The 17,126-nt window shown below is 45.1% G+C and overlaps 1 protein-coding gene across 3 annotated transcripts in view; it reads left to right on the plus strand.

Annotated features, from left to right (window-relative positions):
- EGFR (epidermal growth factor receptor) overlaps positions 1-17,126 on the plus strand; it is a 210,112-nt gene that overhangs the window by 141,006 nt on the left and 51,980 nt on the right. For all 3 annotated transcript variants that reach the window (XM_078442597.2, XM_060632158.3, XM_081795013.1), the window contains exons 2-8: positions 2,217-2,368; positions 3,506-3,689; positions 6,831-6,965; positions 10,639-10,707; positions 11,560-11,678; positions 13,279-13,420; positions 15,469-15,585. In XM_078442597.2, the coding sequence (XP_078298723.1) occupies positions 2,217-2,368; positions 3,506-3,689; positions 6,831-6,965; positions 10,639-10,707; positions 11,560-11,678; positions 13,279-13,420; positions 15,469-15,585 (918 nt within the window). The remainder of the gene's footprint in view (positions 1-2,216; positions 2,369-3,505; positions 3,690-6,830; positions 6,966-10,638; positions 10,708-11,559; positions 11,679-13,278; positions 13,421-15,468; positions 15,586-17,126) is intronic.

Raw genomic sequence — 17,126 nt, forward strand, 5'->3', positions numbered from 1 at the left:
ATGTTTTATGAATAAAGGTTCGTATCAATATTGTGCAATGCTGCTATTGCTTCCAAATATAGCAGCATCTGGTTTTCTGAATATAGAAGTAGTTCATGCTAATTGTAAACAATGACGGATGATGGTAGAGATTCATCAAACAAATATTTTAGGAGCTCATTTGGCACTTTTTTGAATGACTGAATGAAAGCACAAATACAGCATTTTTGAAATTATTTTTGCTATGATGTAACAGGCTAAACTTAAAGGGCATGTTTTCTTTTTTTACTGACAAAAGTTACTTTGTCATTGATTTAGTAATGAAAAGTCCGGGGCGCCCCCTGAGAGAAATTTACAAGCTGAAATCCTTTATCATTTAAAATGAGAGCAATCGTTACTGTTTTTCATTTCTCTGTGAACTGAAGAAACTCTTCTGAAACGCACTCCAACCCTGAGTTCTAGGATGCTGTTCACCTGGCTGGGATGAAGGCGTGACCAATACTGAGCTACTTCAAGGATAGCCAATCAGTTAGGATGAAATTTAGGGACCGTAGTCTCCCAGCAGGGAAAGCAGCTTTTGTTTACCCGTGTGTCGACTGAAAGGTCATGGGTTATTGTCACAACCCCATACCTACATTGGTGGTGGCATCTTTAAGGACCTTGGAATTGGGAAAGCAGTCTGGCCCCATCTATGTGATTAGTCTGGCCCCAACTGTGTACAGCTGTCCCAAAGTGAGGTTGCAATCAGAGCGGCCCATACTCCTGAGTGAAAGCAGCCCCGAGATGTTGGGTCCATCCAGTGTTATAGCTGGAAGAAATATGGAATCATTCTGCCCCTGCAGCCAGTAGATAGGGGTTTAGTCTTGTCGACTGTCGAAGTTCCCATGCGAGCGTTCTCTCTACCGCCAGATTTGAATGAGACCACAGAAGAGCAGAGGAGGGAAATCCCCACAGAGTTGCAGAGGATGTGGCGATTGCTTCATTTTTAATGTTGGTGTAAATGCTTTGGGTTGAGAATGTGGTGTCTCAACATGTGCTCACGGCCGTGGCACCAAAATGTGAGGGCAGACGGTCAGATGGTGCCCTTCAGAGCAGTTCCCATGGGGAGGGAACAAAGACGTCTATAAAATGGAAATGTAAATTTAGAAAGAGTTTCCGAGGAAAGTACCTGCATATTGACTTTGGCCTTGGTTTTGCGTTCAGCCACCTGGTTACGGATTGCAGCCATGCCTTCGCACATGTAGAAGAACCTGGCTAGTTCTGAATCTAACCTCCAAAGCCAGAGGCCATATTTCTTCACTCTTATGATAATTTTGGTTCAAAGTATAGTCGCTTAACAAGCTCCCTGCTTCAAAAGCCCCAAACCTCTTTGCTTTGTTATGCTTGCTCAAACATGCCTTTCAAAGAGCTATGACTATTATAATCTCCTTTGCTTTTAAATATAGACTGTCAAGTGTATTTCCAGAGTCTAACTTTGTCCCCCATTTTACTTCTTGTATTAAGTTAAAACATGAGGGAGGTGAGCATGCCAAGACTGTGTACAATTGTGTCTCCACCTGTGCTGGGTGGATTCACATAGAGTGTGGACAAATAGAAGGACGTATTGGTTTCTCAGTACCTGAGTGTGTTCTTGCCATTTCATTATTTTCTAGATGTATAAGTAGACCTTTGATTTATTCTTTGATGCATTAGTTTAGAAGAATATTTTTAATCTCTGGCCAGTTGGATTTTAATTTACACTCTTGTCGATGATTTTAAGTTGTACAACACCGCGGTCAGAAAATATCGGCTAGCGTATGTTATGTTTGTAAATATCCTTTGGGCTCACAGTAATGTGATAGTCTGTCTTTTTCGTAATGTAAAACATTCATTATATAGTTATTAATTCAACATTGTAATTATCTTATTATCTAATGATACATATGTTTTTGTCTTCCAAAGCTCTAAAAGACTATTGTGTCTTAAAGATTTTCATAGAATTTTCCCGTTTCCCCTTGAATTTTTAACATTTTATAAAGATTCCGTGCATTATAGGGATGAGCTATCTCTTGTTATGAACTGTATACCTTAGATAAACATTTTTGGCCATATTTGTCTTGAGTGACCCTTTACCAGAATTAATATTGTAAGTCACTGAGACTCTCAAAGTTTGTTGAAATTTGTGAACATTTTATGTTATTTCTGCTACTCTACTTGGCATTTCATGTGATATCTTTTTCCCTTTTGTTCTTTTGCAGTTTGCCAAGGCACAAGTAACCGGCTCACCCAGTTGGGCACTTTTGAGGACCACTTTCTCAGCCTGCAGAGGATGTTTAATAACTGTGAGGTGGTCCTTGGGAATTTGGAAATCACCTACATGCAAAGGAATTATGACCTTTCCTTCTTAAAAGTTAGTTCTATGAATTTGACTGTCTTACCCACATATGATGGAAAGAAATAGAAGTAGACAAAGACCTTGACAGAATTTAACTGGAAGTCTATATGCTTTTGCCATGGCAATTATGGGCCAATTACAGGTTTTATCAGAAAGCCACTTCACCAGCTGGTGTGAAGTTAGAGCTACGAAATAATGTCAAAGAGAAGGAGGCTAGCCTGACGCTCCTCTATCATCATAGACACTGATATTAAACGTTTAACCAGTGCTTTAGCTGGGGTATCCTGATACATTGGCTCTTAAAAAAAAAAGTCCTGCTTTGTACCATTTGCCTATTTCCTTTGTGTAAATACTTCCACTCTGGTTGGTTTCAGTGACACCAATTCACAAATCTCCCAGCTATTTCACAGTAGCCTCTTGTGAGCCAATAGGAGCCAGCTGGGAAGGCTTCAGATGTTGGTGATAGTTGAACTTTGGATTTGATTGGCCTCCTTCTGGGCTTCTCTTTCTTTCTTCCTTTCTTTCTTCTTTTCTTTCTTTCTTTCCCTTCCTTCCTTCCTTCCTTCCTTTCTCCCTCCCTCCCTTCCTTTCTCCCTCCCTCCCTTCCTTTCTTTCTTTCTTTCTTTCTTTCTTTCTTCCTTTCTTCCTTCCTTCCTCCCTCCCTCCCTCTCTCTCTTTCTCTTTCTTTTTTTCTTCCTTCCTTTCTCTCTCCCTCCCTCCCTCCCTCCCTCCCTCCCTCTCTCTCTTTCTTTCTTTCTTTCTTTCTTCCTCCCTCCCTCCCTCTCTTCCTTCCTTCCTTCCTTCCTTCCTTTCTTTTTCTTTTTTTCTAATAAGAAAGCATGCAAGAAAGACACAAAATGAATTAATAAAACATTTTCATTCTCTTCTGAGTATATTGAACACCAAGTAAAATGAGTCACAACATTCCTGAATAATGTACATTGCCCTTTGGCTCAAGAGGTGAAAGTACAGGAGTCATCGTAAATTCTGTCACCTCCCATGTCCCCACTGTAGTTATCTACATGCTTTATGTTTGTCAGCACTCATGTGCATAGCTCACATAGGTGCCCTGGGCTTTCTTGACCCATTTTAGATCTTGCATTCTTGACTTCTGCACAAGAGAAATAACGTGTTCATGTTTTCTCTCCTTAGACCATCCAAGAGGTTGCCGGCTATGTACTCATTGCCCTCAACACAGTGGAGAAGATTCCTTTGGAAAACCTGCAGATCATCCGAGGAAATGTGCTCTATGAAAACACCCATGCCTTATCCGTCTTATCCAACTATGGCACAAATAAAACCGGACTGCGGGAGCTGCCCATGAGAAACTTACATGGTGAGAGGCCAGGGTACAGGGAGGCTGTGGGTGCAGAGAGCCACTCAGGTGGTACTCAGCGAAACTGTCACTTTTCTTTTCTTTTGTTTTTTAAGCTTATTTATTTTGAGAGAGAGAGAGAGAGAGTGAGAGCGTGCATGAGCAGGGGAGGGGCAGAGAGAGAGAGGGAGAAAGAGAGAATCCCAAACAGGCTCCGCACTGTCAGCACAGAGCCCCACACGGGGCTCAAGCTCACAAACCATGAGATCATGACCTGAGCCGACATCAAGAGTTGGATGCTTAACCAAGTGAGCCACCCAGGCATCCCCTCAGTGAACCTGTCACTTTTCTTAATGCCACTCGAGAAGACTTTTATTCATCAAATACAAAGGTATTGAGTGCCAACTGTGTGCAAGATACAGTAGATGGAAGTTTTTAAGAAGATGGTAGCTGATGCAATGTTAAGAGAAGATTTAAGCCAGGTACCACTTCCTTTATATTCATGGAAAAATATCCAGATGACCTTGGCTGGAATGCAGGCTTTCTGTGCCTAGGGAGTGAATAAACTGCCTGTCTTACTACCTGGACCTCGGGTATAAGGGATACACATTAAAAACCAACCCCAATTTGAGACCGTGTTTGGCATAATGCTGTTATACAGAAATTCATCTGTAAGTTAAGGACAGGGAATGACGTGATTACAGAAGTTTGAATTCCTCTGAGTAGGACACTTGTGAAGATCCTCTGAGTGGGAACTAAGGAAGATCATAGAAGAGACAGGAAGTGGATTTAAACAAAACTGAAGATAATGACGACCGTGCCCTCGCTATGTGGCAGGCACGGTGCCGCTCATGTTAAATCAGGAACTCCGTGCTCACCACCTCCTCTCAGGGCAGGCGTTTAAACTCCCACCAGTTTATACATAAAGATATGGTGGCAAAGTGACTCTCTTAAGGTCCCAAGTTAGTGAAAAAATGGCCAGGAATGGCCACCAAATGTCTGCCCCCAGAGTCCTTACCCTTCCCACATGCCGTGCAGTTCTGATGGGAAGGGGGCTCACCAGGAAAGTGAGGGGAGGGGGGGTGACAGCAGAGGATGCAAGACAGAGTCCTGGGGACAGTGGAGGCCTGACAGGTGACAGTGCTGGAATGTGCCAACACATCCAAACCCGGGCGTGCGGGCAGCTGGCACACCACATGAGCGGGGCTCCTGGTTTGGCCATTCTATAAAACCGCCCTAAGACTTTCCACCCACCGCTTCAGCTGCTCAGGGCGCCCACGCACACGGTCTGTGTTTACGCTAATACTAATTTGTGCTATTTACACATTTTGCGAAAGAGTATGTGCATTTAGCGTGTCTCAATCTGCCTGTCTGGCCTCATGCTATCTCATGGTGACAGGCAGATGTGGTTAAGAGCGCAGACCCTGGAGCCAGACTGTCTGGGTTCCAGCCCCTGCCTCCATCACTCACCAGCCAGATGCCCCTGGGGCAGATTCTCTCTGTGTCTCAGTTTCCTCCTCTTTAAAAATGTGGGTAGCAGTGGTAACACACATCCTAGGGGTGTTGAGAAAATTAAGTGGATTGCCATAGAAAAAGCACTTAGAAGTTACTCCCATTGTTGGTATTATTTCTGGTGTTGGCATGGGGTTGTAGAAATGGGGATTCGTTAATGTTATTAAGTAATTATTGTGAATTTTTTAATATTAAGTACTGTTGTTAATAATTAACTCAGTGCCCACCACCAGGTATATAATCATGAAATACTGAAAGTTAAAGGAATGACAACGATGGATCACCTCTTTCTCTTCTAGGTGCTCTCTGCCTAGGCAGGGGCACCTGAATTGCCCGGCACCTTTGCCGCCTTCCTTTTCCTTGTCGTGATTGGAGATCGTAGGTACTCTGTACGGCCCCACCGTGACCTTCCATCGCGCACTCTTTCTTGCCACCGTGGTCTGTTGTCCTGATTGTCACAGCAGCTCTGATGCCCCTAGTGTGTGTATCCAGTGCTGACCTCTCATCAGAGATTCGTCCTCTCCTCTCTGGCTGCCTCCTGGCCGGATGTTCTCTCTTGATGGTCCTGCTGTCATCTCTGACTTTATACCCAAAGCTCCACAGCTTGGCCCTTTGGACCTCCCAGCCTTCCTCCCGTGATTCCTTTGTTCCCCACCACCCGCCGAGGAAAATGCCCGCCTGTCTCACCGACACACGTTGGCTGCGGTCTCCTGGCAAGAGAAAGCCGACTGCGCCCTCCCTCCGTGCTCCTTCAGAGCCCACTCCTGTCTGTGTTCTGCGAAATGCCATTCTTTCCAGCAGCCTCAGACCCCTTCTTCGGGAGACCCCTTCCTTTTCCACGATGGTACTTTGTGCACAGAGAGTCCTGGGACCATTCTGAAGATTAATTAAGATAATGTGTTTGAATCAACTAGCAGAGTACCTGGCCCTGTCGCATGGCATGCACGGTCTTCTGTGGCATGACCTCATCACGTGACCTGCCCTGCTCCCCTTGCCTGTCGGCAGCTAGATGTGCTTCATCCTCGCAGGGTCCACAGCTCTTGCTGCAGTGTTTCGTGCCACTGTTTCTGTCTAATGTCATCGACGCAACGCTCTCCCTTTGCTCACGCTCGAATCTCTTCTTAATCTGCCCTGATTTTTCCTGTCCTATCAGTTCTTCCTTTGAAACAATCATACGTTTTTTTTTTCATGCCATTTGCATTCCCGGTGTCTGCCACCTCTTCATCATGCATGTAGATTCTCCTCAGACCCCTTCACTGCCCACCCCACCCCCACCCCGCTTTCTCCAGTGAGGAGCTCAGAGGCAGCTCACAGCATCGCCCCCTCTCCTGGCCTCCCCGGCCCACAGTGAGTGACTGCCATGGCCCTGCCTTCCTGGTTGCCCCTTCACATCATCGTACAGCTTCCTTCCTCCCCATATTTCTGAATTCTGATAGTTTGCTGATCGAAGGCCCATTTCGGGGTGGGGGGAACCTAACTCCGAGGCACTGTCATCAACTCATTTTTCAGCTGCCCCCACTAAAGCTCTGTGGGGAGTCTCGTTTGCACACTGGCATTTTAGCAGGACTCAAAATGTAAAGAAATGCGTATGTACTTTGTGGGAGTGTAAAGACGTGGCAGATGGCTGACTGAGGTTCTTTGCACCTGCAGAAATCCTGCAAGGCGCTGTGCGGTTCAGCAACAACCCTGTCCTCTGCAACGTGGAAACCATCCAGTGGCGGGATATCGTTGACAACGATTTCATAAGCAACATGTCGATGGACTTCCAGAACCACGTGGGCAACTGTAAGTGTTCTACAGACGTCCCCTCTGCCTGTAGCTCCTGTGGTGGGACAGAGCCGTGGTGCTTTGGGGTCAGGAGGGGGTGGGGGTGGTGGAAAGCCGAGCCATTGTTTAAGTCACATTAATCTAAACCCAAGATATCTAGCGACAGTTGATCTGCCCACGAGAAGAGCACCTACTTAAGACAGAGGGAAAGTCTGTTTTGGCAGATCACCCCTGAGACAGTTGAGCCCTCGTGTGGCCGTTGAGTCCTGGCACGGGGGCTTCTCCTGTCCTGGCTGGAGGAGGCAGACCAAACTTTTGTGTGCTTCTGACTTGCTGCTGAGCCTCAGAGTGATGCCAGGTCCCTCCGGAAGCACTAAGCTGACCTCCGCCCTCCTACACGGAGCCTCAGGCAAGGTTGGGCACAGCACACAGGGCGGGAGTCTGTCCATATTCCCCCTAATGCCCATGACCTAGTCACTGCCATTCATCAGTAAAGCGGCCCGTGCCAGGGAGAGGCTGGCAGGGGGCCAGGCTGTAGGTCAAGGCTGTACCCCTTGGCTCCCTGGCAGTGCTGTGTGGGAATCTGCAGACACTTGCCTACAGTTACCAGGCTCCGCTAAGCATCCCCCTTCCTGATCTCCCTCGTCTTTTAATCCTTTAAAATAAGAAGCCATCCCCATTTCCTGCTTCTCTGTTTCCCTAAACTATGGCATGGATGCATGTTTTTGTTTGGGGTTTTTTCTGGTTGTTGTTGTTGTTGTTGTTCTTGTTGTTTTCTTTGGTCTCAAAGAATTTGGAGTGCACACGGCTCTTCAGAATTGACTGGAGCCCCTTTGTGGGGATTTCACTTAATCTTACTGATTTGTTTGTTTGTTGTGGTGAAATACCTCTAACGTAAAATTTACCATCTTAACCATTTTTAAGTATACAGTTCACTGGTATTAAGTACATTGACACCGTGGTGCAATCATCACCACCCTCCGTTCTTCAAAACTCTTTTCATCTCACGAAACTGAAACCGTGTCCCCATCAAACATTAACTCCCCGTCCCTGCCCCCAGCCCATGGCAGCCACTGTGCTACTTTCTGTCCGTGAGTGTGGCTGTTCTAGGGAGCGCGTACAGGTCGGGTCACACAGTTTTTGTCTTTTTGTGGCTGGCTTCGATCACTTATAATGTCCACGAGTTTCATCCATGTTGTAGCATACATCAGAATTTCTTGGGGCGCCTGGGTGGCGCAGTCGGTTAAGCGTCCGACTTCAGCCAGGTCACGATCTCACGGTCTGTGAGTTCGAGCCCCGCGTCAGGCTCTGGGCTGATGGCTCAGAGCCTGGAGCCTGTTTCCGATTCTGTGTCTCCCTCTCTCTCTGTCCCTCCCCCGTTCATGCTCTGTCTCTCTCTGTCCCAAAAATAAATAAACATTGAAAAAAAAAAAAAAAAAAAGAATTTCTCACCTTGATGTGGATGAACAGTATTCTGTTGCATGTGTATACGTACCCACATCCCACATGCTTTGTTTCTCCTTTCATTAGTTGATGCGCTTTTGCGTTGCTTCCATCTGTTGACAATTACGAACAACGCTGCTATGAACATGGGTTTTGAGCCCCTTGGTTTGATAAGTAGATTATTCCCACACATACTCGGCAGGGCACCTACTGTGTTTGCAAGAAACTAAAACCTGTATTTTACGACACAAGATTTTGTGTTATCCATCACATCGAGGTTAACCTTTCCCTAGCTATCTGATGGACAATGAGGAAGTTAAATCGTGCACATTTATGACGACAACAACAAAAACAAAAACTGACACAGGAAGACTGTGAGGCTTCTATGGGTTTCCTGTACATGAGGTCAGACAGCCTGAATGGCACACGTGCCCCCATCACACCAAGACCATGGGAAAGACCCGGAAGAAAGTGTTGGGAAGGAAGAATGACAGGTGCACGCAATAACAAGATTCAAATACAACAAAGCCACAAATTGCAATCTGATAGGATATTGGGTCAAGAATAGATATGCAACAATAAGCCACCAATATGTAAGAGAAAGACAGTAAGAATAAACCTTGCCAAATTAAATGTCCATGAAGAAATGACATTTCAAGCAAATAAGGGAAGAATTCATTATCCAGTAAGTTCCTCCAGAATTATTTAACTGTTAAGGAGAAAACGTCAAAGTGACAGAACTATAATGATTGTTTTAAAAAGGAACACCATTCCCCGGCCATCCTTATTAATCCCCTGACCGGCGACAAGTGCAGGAGTCTGCTGCTGTCCTTGTGGAAAGGGAAACCCTTCCCTTTCCAGCCCTTTTCAGGCCACACATACCTTCTGAGAACTTTTCTTCTTAAATTTTTAGCCAAAAAATCTGATAAGGTGATTTAAGTATTTTATGGACAATGGATTTGAGATTCAGAAAGGTTACCCAGGGTGCCCCTACACTGGGTTATTGTTGATTTGTTTGGCAATCAAAGTTATATCAGGTTGGTTTACTTAAGAGGAAACTAAAATAAATCAATCATCCACTTTGTACATCCATATCAATCCCAAATCATATTATATGTAATAAATCACTGAATATATATGTAAGTGCTAGAAGGAAACTTAAAGGTGAATGTGTGTCATATCAAGTTGGAGAAAAGCCAGTCAGATACCATAAACCGTGTTAACGTCAAACAGAAAATATTGTGCGTCATCTGCTTGCCTTGGAAAGGGCTAATATTCTTGATGATAAGAATGTATAAAGTAGTCTTAGGAATCCCAAGAAAAAGGTGAACCTCCCAATAAAAAAAGAAAAATGGGCCAAAGACATGAACAGTTTGTATCTCCCCACACACAAGATGGCCAAGAAATAAAGTAAGAAGTCATTTCTTACTGTAATTTTAAAAGGGTCAAAATAAAACAAAGCAGCATCATTTTTGTCTTTGCTAAACATTTGGATTCCTTTTGATTTTTAGATACTCAGATCAGGAAGGGTATGGAGAAGCAGAAATTCTCATATTCTTCTTGTGGGCATACAAATTAATAAAACATGGTCAGGGATAGAATTTTGGCAATATGTATTGAAGCTTTAAAGTATGCCCCACCCCCCTGACCTATGAACTTCATGTCTAGGAATAATAAGAAAAAATAATGAGGAGAATGAAAATTATAGGATATAAAAAAAATTTTTTTGTACAAAAATATTCCTTGCAGCCTTATTTATAATGGATTTTGGAAGCAACTTATATATCTAAAAATAAGAGATCGGTTAAAGAAATTATGGTACAACCATGCTAGTAAAAATACTGAGAATTTAGTGGGTGCATAACAGCCCCACCAGATTAGACACACTTAATGTCATGGGAGAAGCTGAAAACTTCTCCCAAGCTTAAACAAATATGGGAAACTGGACCAGTGAGTTCATTTGAATTCCAGTCTTCATAGCCTGTGACAAGTCCATAATTACTCTCTGCCTCAGTTTCTACAGCTGAAATGTAAATAAAAGCAGAACGTGGTTCATCTTTTTTTTTTTTCTTATCAAAGTCTTTTGAATCATCTTACAAGTCAACCAGCAAATAAACAGAGAATAAGAAATGTGAAAGCTGTTCCTTGTTTCTAGAACATCATGTTGCTCAGGGGTTTGGGCAGTCCCTGCCATCAGCCTGCTTGCTTCCTCTGAGATATGAATTCAACTATTGCCTTTACATTTTAGGCCAAAAGTGTGATCCAGGATGTCCCAATGGAAGCTGCTGGGGTCCTGGAAAGGAGAATTGCCAGAAATGTAAGTCAGCAAACAAAATTTCGGATAAATGTGTGCCCACCTTCGTCCCCTTATGCTTAGCGAACTGTATGTGTTTTCCCTTTGAAGATTCCTAAACGCAGTCTTGTTTTAAGGCCAGATGTGAGCAGTTATGTGAATGACCTTCTTGCAGATCTCCCTGCATGCAGTTAATCCAGAGTGGGCTCTTTGGGGCACTCCAGCCTGTCATAAGTGAGTGAAAGCCAGCCACACGCATCCAGCCACTCTCTCTGAGCAGTATGTTTGGCAGGTCTTCCTGGGAACAGAAGACTCGGCCATGTTACCTGAGCGTCACAACACTTCTTATTTTCTCTCTCTTGGGAGCCCGCCTATACAGAAGCAGGAGGAATGCTTCTCAGGAGGGTTTTTCTGCAGGAATCCTAGTTTACGAGCATGGGTGGCCTAGGGATCTGGGGACCTGTCACCTTAAAAGTTCATTATCTGTCCTTCAGTTTAATTGTGATGTGAGGGTTTCGCCCTTTTAAACACTCCTTTCTGGCAGCATTTCTGTTATTTGATGTGCTTTCCATATCATCCAGAATCTCAGTTCTAACTAACATGTAATTATCGAGCAGGTCCAGAAGTCTAGACTTGATCTGGTTAGTTCTCCTAAGTGATTAAAAATAAGTAGAAAACAGAGGCACAATAAAGAAATGTCATGATTCAGTGTTATTAGGCAGAGCGTGAATGTTTGGGAACATTTTAACGAGCCGGGAATCACTAAATTCATCACCTGGTTCACGTTTTCATCTGTTTCCAAGTACTCTGCAAGGTTCCTGAGGAATGACCCTTCCCTGGCTCTTCAGCTCACAGGTGACTTTTGCTCCTTTTCAGTGACCAAAATCATCTGCGCCCAGCAGTGTTCCGGGCGCTGCCGCGGCAGGTCCCCCAGCGACTGCTGCCATAACCAGTGTGCTGCCGGCTGCACGGGGCCCCGAGAGAGCGACTGCCTGGTAAGGCTCACCCCTCCCCCAGCCCGACCACAGCATCTGGTATTGTCCCGCCTTCACCACTCACCTTGTGACTTCAGGCAAATCATGTGACCCCTCTGTGCCCCGGTTTCCTCCCCTGACAACGATGGATAGCAAATACCCACCTGTTAGGTTATTTAAGTGACACAGTGCATGTGGCATCCATAACCGGGACCTGGGCATCGAATGAGCATCAGAATAAATACGAGCTCTCTGGGGTTAACGTGTATTGCAGCCAGCAGCACTGTTCTCACACTCTTTATTGTTCCATGTCAGTCCTAGTATAAACCTATGGAATTGATTTCATAAGGCCCCCAACCTGGATACAGAGATGTTACGTGACACATCCAGAGCCACACGGATCTCAGCACGGCTTGGAGCTATGTTTGGATCTTCTGACCGAGTCCCTCTGCTCGTTCCACCACAGCTCAGAGCCTCTGCCCACACCCCCGACACAAGGTCTTGAAGCAGTCGCTCTTGTCCCTGTTACTACAAAGCCCTGGCAAAAGCCTTGTGTCCCAGGGGCTGTGGGCACCACATGTAGGTGGTACCTCAATTGTGGGCACCATGGGAGTCCTGGAGACACCAGGGCTGGCAGATGTGAGTCTGGAGGCAGCACCAAGTGCTATGACGCCCTTGTGGGCTCCAGGCGAGGAGGCCCACCTAAGGTGGAATCCAGAAGACTCCCAATTTAAGGGAAGGGAGGATTTTTAAAGTCCAGAGGCTGGACCTGGCCAGGATTTTGACTTGGTTCGTCTGGGCTGATTGTAATGTGCCCCTGGAAGGGAGACGGCATGCAGGTCTCAGGGCCATGACCGTATATGGTCTGGTCCCCTCTGCATGGTACCCTTCCTCATCAAGGTTATCTGTAATTTGGCAGTACGTGCTAAAATATATCCTCCAGGCTCTGCGCTGGGTGTGAAGCCTGCTGAGATCCTCTCTCTCCCTCTGCCTCTGTCTCTCTCTCTTAATCTCTGTCTCAAAAAAATAAAAGTAAAAATAAAATGCCTTTTAAAAAATGGGGCACCTTGATGGCTCAACCCAGTAAGTGTCAGACCTTTGATTTCGGCTCAGGTCACGATCTCACAGTCACGAGATCAAGCCCTGCGTCAGGCTCCATGCTGGGCCTGGAACCTGCTTGAGATTCTTTGTCTCCCTTTGCCTCTGCCCTGCCCCAAAATAAAAATAAAAAATAAATGTTTAACATATATCCTCAAGTGTTCCTTATAAGGAAACCCAATGTAAATTGAGTTTAAAAATGATTTCACTCTATAGTTCTCACTCTAGTATGTGAACTCCTGCATCCTTTCCTGTAGTTAATAAAGATGTATTTTTTTCCATCATAAACCATAAATTATCACAGCTAAGACAGTGTAAGAAAAATCATACTTTTAAGAAAAAGGTCTTTCTGACTCTACTGAAAGTACTTGGCCAGTTTTTTTTTTGCTTGTTTTTGTCTTCTTTTTTTGCTTGAATCAAATTCCTGGACATTGGGAACTATAACCTGAGCTTTCTGCACAGAATTGACACAGTGCTGAGCGTCCTTGCCAGTTTGACCAGTGCATGTCCCTCCTGTGAACAGGTCTGCCGCAAGTTCCGGGATGAAGCCACGTGCAAGGACACCTGCCCGCCACTCATGCTCTACAACCCTACCACCTACCAGATGGACGTCAACCCAGAGGGAAAATACAGCTTTGGTGCCACCTGTGTGAAGAAATGCCCCCGTGAGTTCATCACATGCAAAACCCTTTCAGTTATCAGGCATCCATTTCCTGTTTTATCTCCTAATCCTTGAGTCCCTCTGTCTTGGGTAATCTTTTTGTCCATATGTTTGCCTCACTGTCAGACAGGTGACCGTAGGCCTTTCCAACGGTATAGGGGATGGGTTAGGACACTGCCGCAGGTGACAGGCGATGGCTGGTGCCCTGTTCACCACCGTCAGTTTTCACGTCCATGGTGGCCAGGACAAGAAACACACCCTGGGACCGAGGTCCAGCTGTACTGGTCCAGAATATCAGTTGTCTGATTGGCACAAACCCATGGCCACTGGGTCATTTCACTGTTTAGCTCTTGCCCCAGTAGACCTAAGTTAGAGAGTGTGTCACAAGACCCGCCCTCTTTAGTGGTTAAAATCCTGGTCAAATTTGTGCCTTCTAGGGGTTCTAACACTGCACAGGAGGGGTTTTGTGTATTGGTTTGTTTTGTTTTAATTGTTTTGGATTGGGTTTTGGTTATTTGTATTTGCCCTCTACAGATGGCTATAGTATTCAGGGAAATGGTGATAGGCATTATGTCCTAAAAGAGAAAGTGTAGAGTTGTCTAATTAAAAAGCTTTATAAACCATTCCTAATTTCTAGGAGGGAAAATTAACCAAGAGAAAAAAAACAATTGTAGGTACCATTATGAGAGGGAGCATTGCCCTACCAGATTTGTGGACATGCAAACCTTTAATTCTATACAGAAAAATAATTTACAAATTGAACAGTACACCATGGTAATGGGACTAACTGAATAAAATTTCTAAAAATTGCCACAATTATGACACAGGTATCATTTTTGATGGAGGGCTTACTAGGTAAAGTTTAAAAATCCACAGGAGGGACGCCTGGGTGGCTCAGTCAGCTAAGCATCCAACCTCGGCTCAGGTCATGATCTCACAGTCCATGAGTTCAAGCCCCACGTTGGGCCCTGTGCTGACAGCTCGGAGCCTGGAGCCTGCTTCTGATTCTGTGTCTCCCTCTCTCTCTGCCCCTCCCCCGCTCATGCTCTGTCTCTCTCACTCTCAAAAATGAATAAATGTTAAAAAAATTTAAAAAAATAAAAAATAAAAATCCACAGGAAAACAGGGCGCCTGGGTGGCTCAGTCAGTTAAGTGCCCAACTTCGGCTCAGGTCTTGATCTCATGGTCGGTGAGTGTGAGCCCCGCGTCAGGCTCTGTGCTGATGCCTCCGAGCCTGGAGCCTGCTTCGGATTCTGTGTCTCCCTCTCTCTCTGCCCCTCCCCTGCTCACGCTCTGTCTCTCTCTCTCAAAAATAAATAAACATTAAAAAAAGAAAAAAAAATAAATCCACAGGAAAACAGAACCTGGGAGAAAAGCAGACAATTTACAGAAAGAAAAATTACAAATGTCCAAGAAATATGTGTGAGGACATACTGGGGGAAGTCAAAACAGGAACACTTAGAGCTCCAGAAACATTGATATTTATGTTAAATTAAGTCAGCATGAGGGGAGGCTTGGAAGATGACCCATGTGCCTGGCTTCATGCAGCACCAGCTGGTGGTCCCAGCCCCCAGCAAAGGGAAGGTTGTCAGGCTGGACAGAACCACAGAGGGCAGCAGGTCTGCCACACGAATTATGTGTATCCTCAGATGAGGCAGCTTCGCTGGAAGACTGGGCTTCGTTCAGGGTCACTTAGTTTTAATAAGTATTCAGGCTTTAACCATAGGTCCTGAAGGTAGAACGTCCAGAAAAATGAGCTGTGAGGAGATGTTTCCAAACTTGTGAGCAGACACCACGTTCTACCTGACACGTCTGTCTCCTACGTGCTGAAATCTATTTCTCCATGTCATGGCTGCGTAAGCTGTTAAAAACTCTTGAACTAGATACCTTGTCTGTTTGCAACCTTTCGTTCTTTGTCCTTAAAGTAAATAAAAGCAGAGGATGATAGGCCCCTTTCATCTGCGCCTTTGTAGGAGAACAGGTGACAACTGTGTGAGGCCCAGAAACACCTGTTGCTGCTTTCACCACCTTCCTTTCCTTGTCTCTCCCCAGGTAACTATGTGGTGACAGACCACGGTTCGTGTGTCCGTGCCTGCAGTTCTGACAGCTACGAAGTGGAGGAAGATGGCGTCCGCAAGTGTAAAAAGTGTGAGGGGCCTTGCCGTAAAGGTAGGAGGCTTGTACGGGGTGGGGATGAGGCTTTCTCTCTGGTCACGAAGCTGGGGGTTTTCTGCCCTACCTCCGCCGGACCCCCCCTCGGCATCAGACTCGGGAAGAGATTTGAGCAAGTCTTTTTCTTCAGGCTCACAAATTTGTTCCTTCATCCCGTGCCCTGTTCTTGGAGTATCCTCAATGCTAGCGTGCTCCTACTTGGGCTTTTACTTTATCATTTTTGTAAAAATTTTTGAACCCCCAGAAACATCGCAGGTATGGTGCAGTGAACACCATATGCCTGTCATATATGAATTCGCCACTGGTTGGTGTTTTGCCACATTGCGTTCACTGCCTCCATATTTGTGTGTATGTGTTATGTGTGCATGCATGGGTGAAATTGTTCTCTGATCTATAGGACAGTTACAGATATTGTAACACTTCACCCCTACGTCTGTCAGCCTATTTTCTTACAAAGGGAGCCATTCTCCTAAGTAAAGAAAGACCAGGTTCACACTCAGGATTGTTGAACATCGACTCAATACTCTTTCCTAGTATTCTACATAGTTCAGACTTCCTCTTTCTGTCCCCATTATGTCATATTTAGCTGCTTTTCAATCCAGACCCCAATCAACAATCATGGGTTTCAGGTAGATGTCTTGCCCCCATTTTCTTCATTACTTGACATTTGTGGCTCAGCTCCCCTCCCCCCACTTGCTTTCCTTCTGTCTTCCGTGACCTGATGTGAAGAGTCTAGGCCAGGTATTTTGCAGTAGGTCCCTCAGTTTGGCTTCACTGGCTGTTTTTCCTCATGGTCACATTCACGTTGAGCTTTTTTGGGCAGGAGCATTATACGTCATGTTGATTTCCTCTCATCGTCTCACAGCAAGGGACATAGGATGCCATGTTAGTTCATTACTAATGATGACAAATCAGAAAAGATTTTTGGGTGGTGATAAAAGAGTGACTTCCTATTTCTGTCATTTCTTCTACATTTATTAGTTGGCATTCTTTTTAAAAATTTTTTTTTTACCTCCTACATGAGATCATGGAATCCTTCTTTATTCAATTTCTTGTAATTCATTCCTGTCATTCCTTTGGGTGCTCAAATTAGCTCAACATGTGGCCAGTGGGAGCCCCTACAGCTGGCTCCTGTGTCCCAGTCGTGTCTTCTGCTCAAAAGCCACTGTCTACGCTCTTTGTACTTTGCTTCTTAAACTTCATATATCCTAGAAATCACTCCGGATGAGTCCATGTAAATCCTCTTCATTCTCCGGTACAGCCACATAGGCTCCCCTCTGTGGCTGCACCAGAATTTTTGCAACCGATCTCGCTTTATGTGCTCATTTTGATTGTTCCACTATTTCGGTGTTAGAAACAACACGTCAGTGCCCAGCCGCTTACCTTGATATCCACGGGTGCCGCCTTCCCTGTGAAGCTATCCGTCTTTTCAGTTGAAACTGATTGCTCCCCTTTTTACTCCCATAGACATTTGACACGCATTCTCCACGGGGTCAGCTTAGCCTCCATGTCATTGAACCCTCCCAACACCTCTGTGT

The sequence above is a fragment of the Panthera onca genome, chromosome A2, assembly GCF_046562875.1.
Source record: "Panthera onca isolate mPanOnc1 chromosome A2, mPanOnc1 haplotype 2, whole genome shotgun sequence".
In the NCBI taxonomy this organism is placed as follows: Eukaryota; Metazoa; Chordata; class Mammalia; order Carnivora; family Felidae; genus Panthera; species Panthera onca.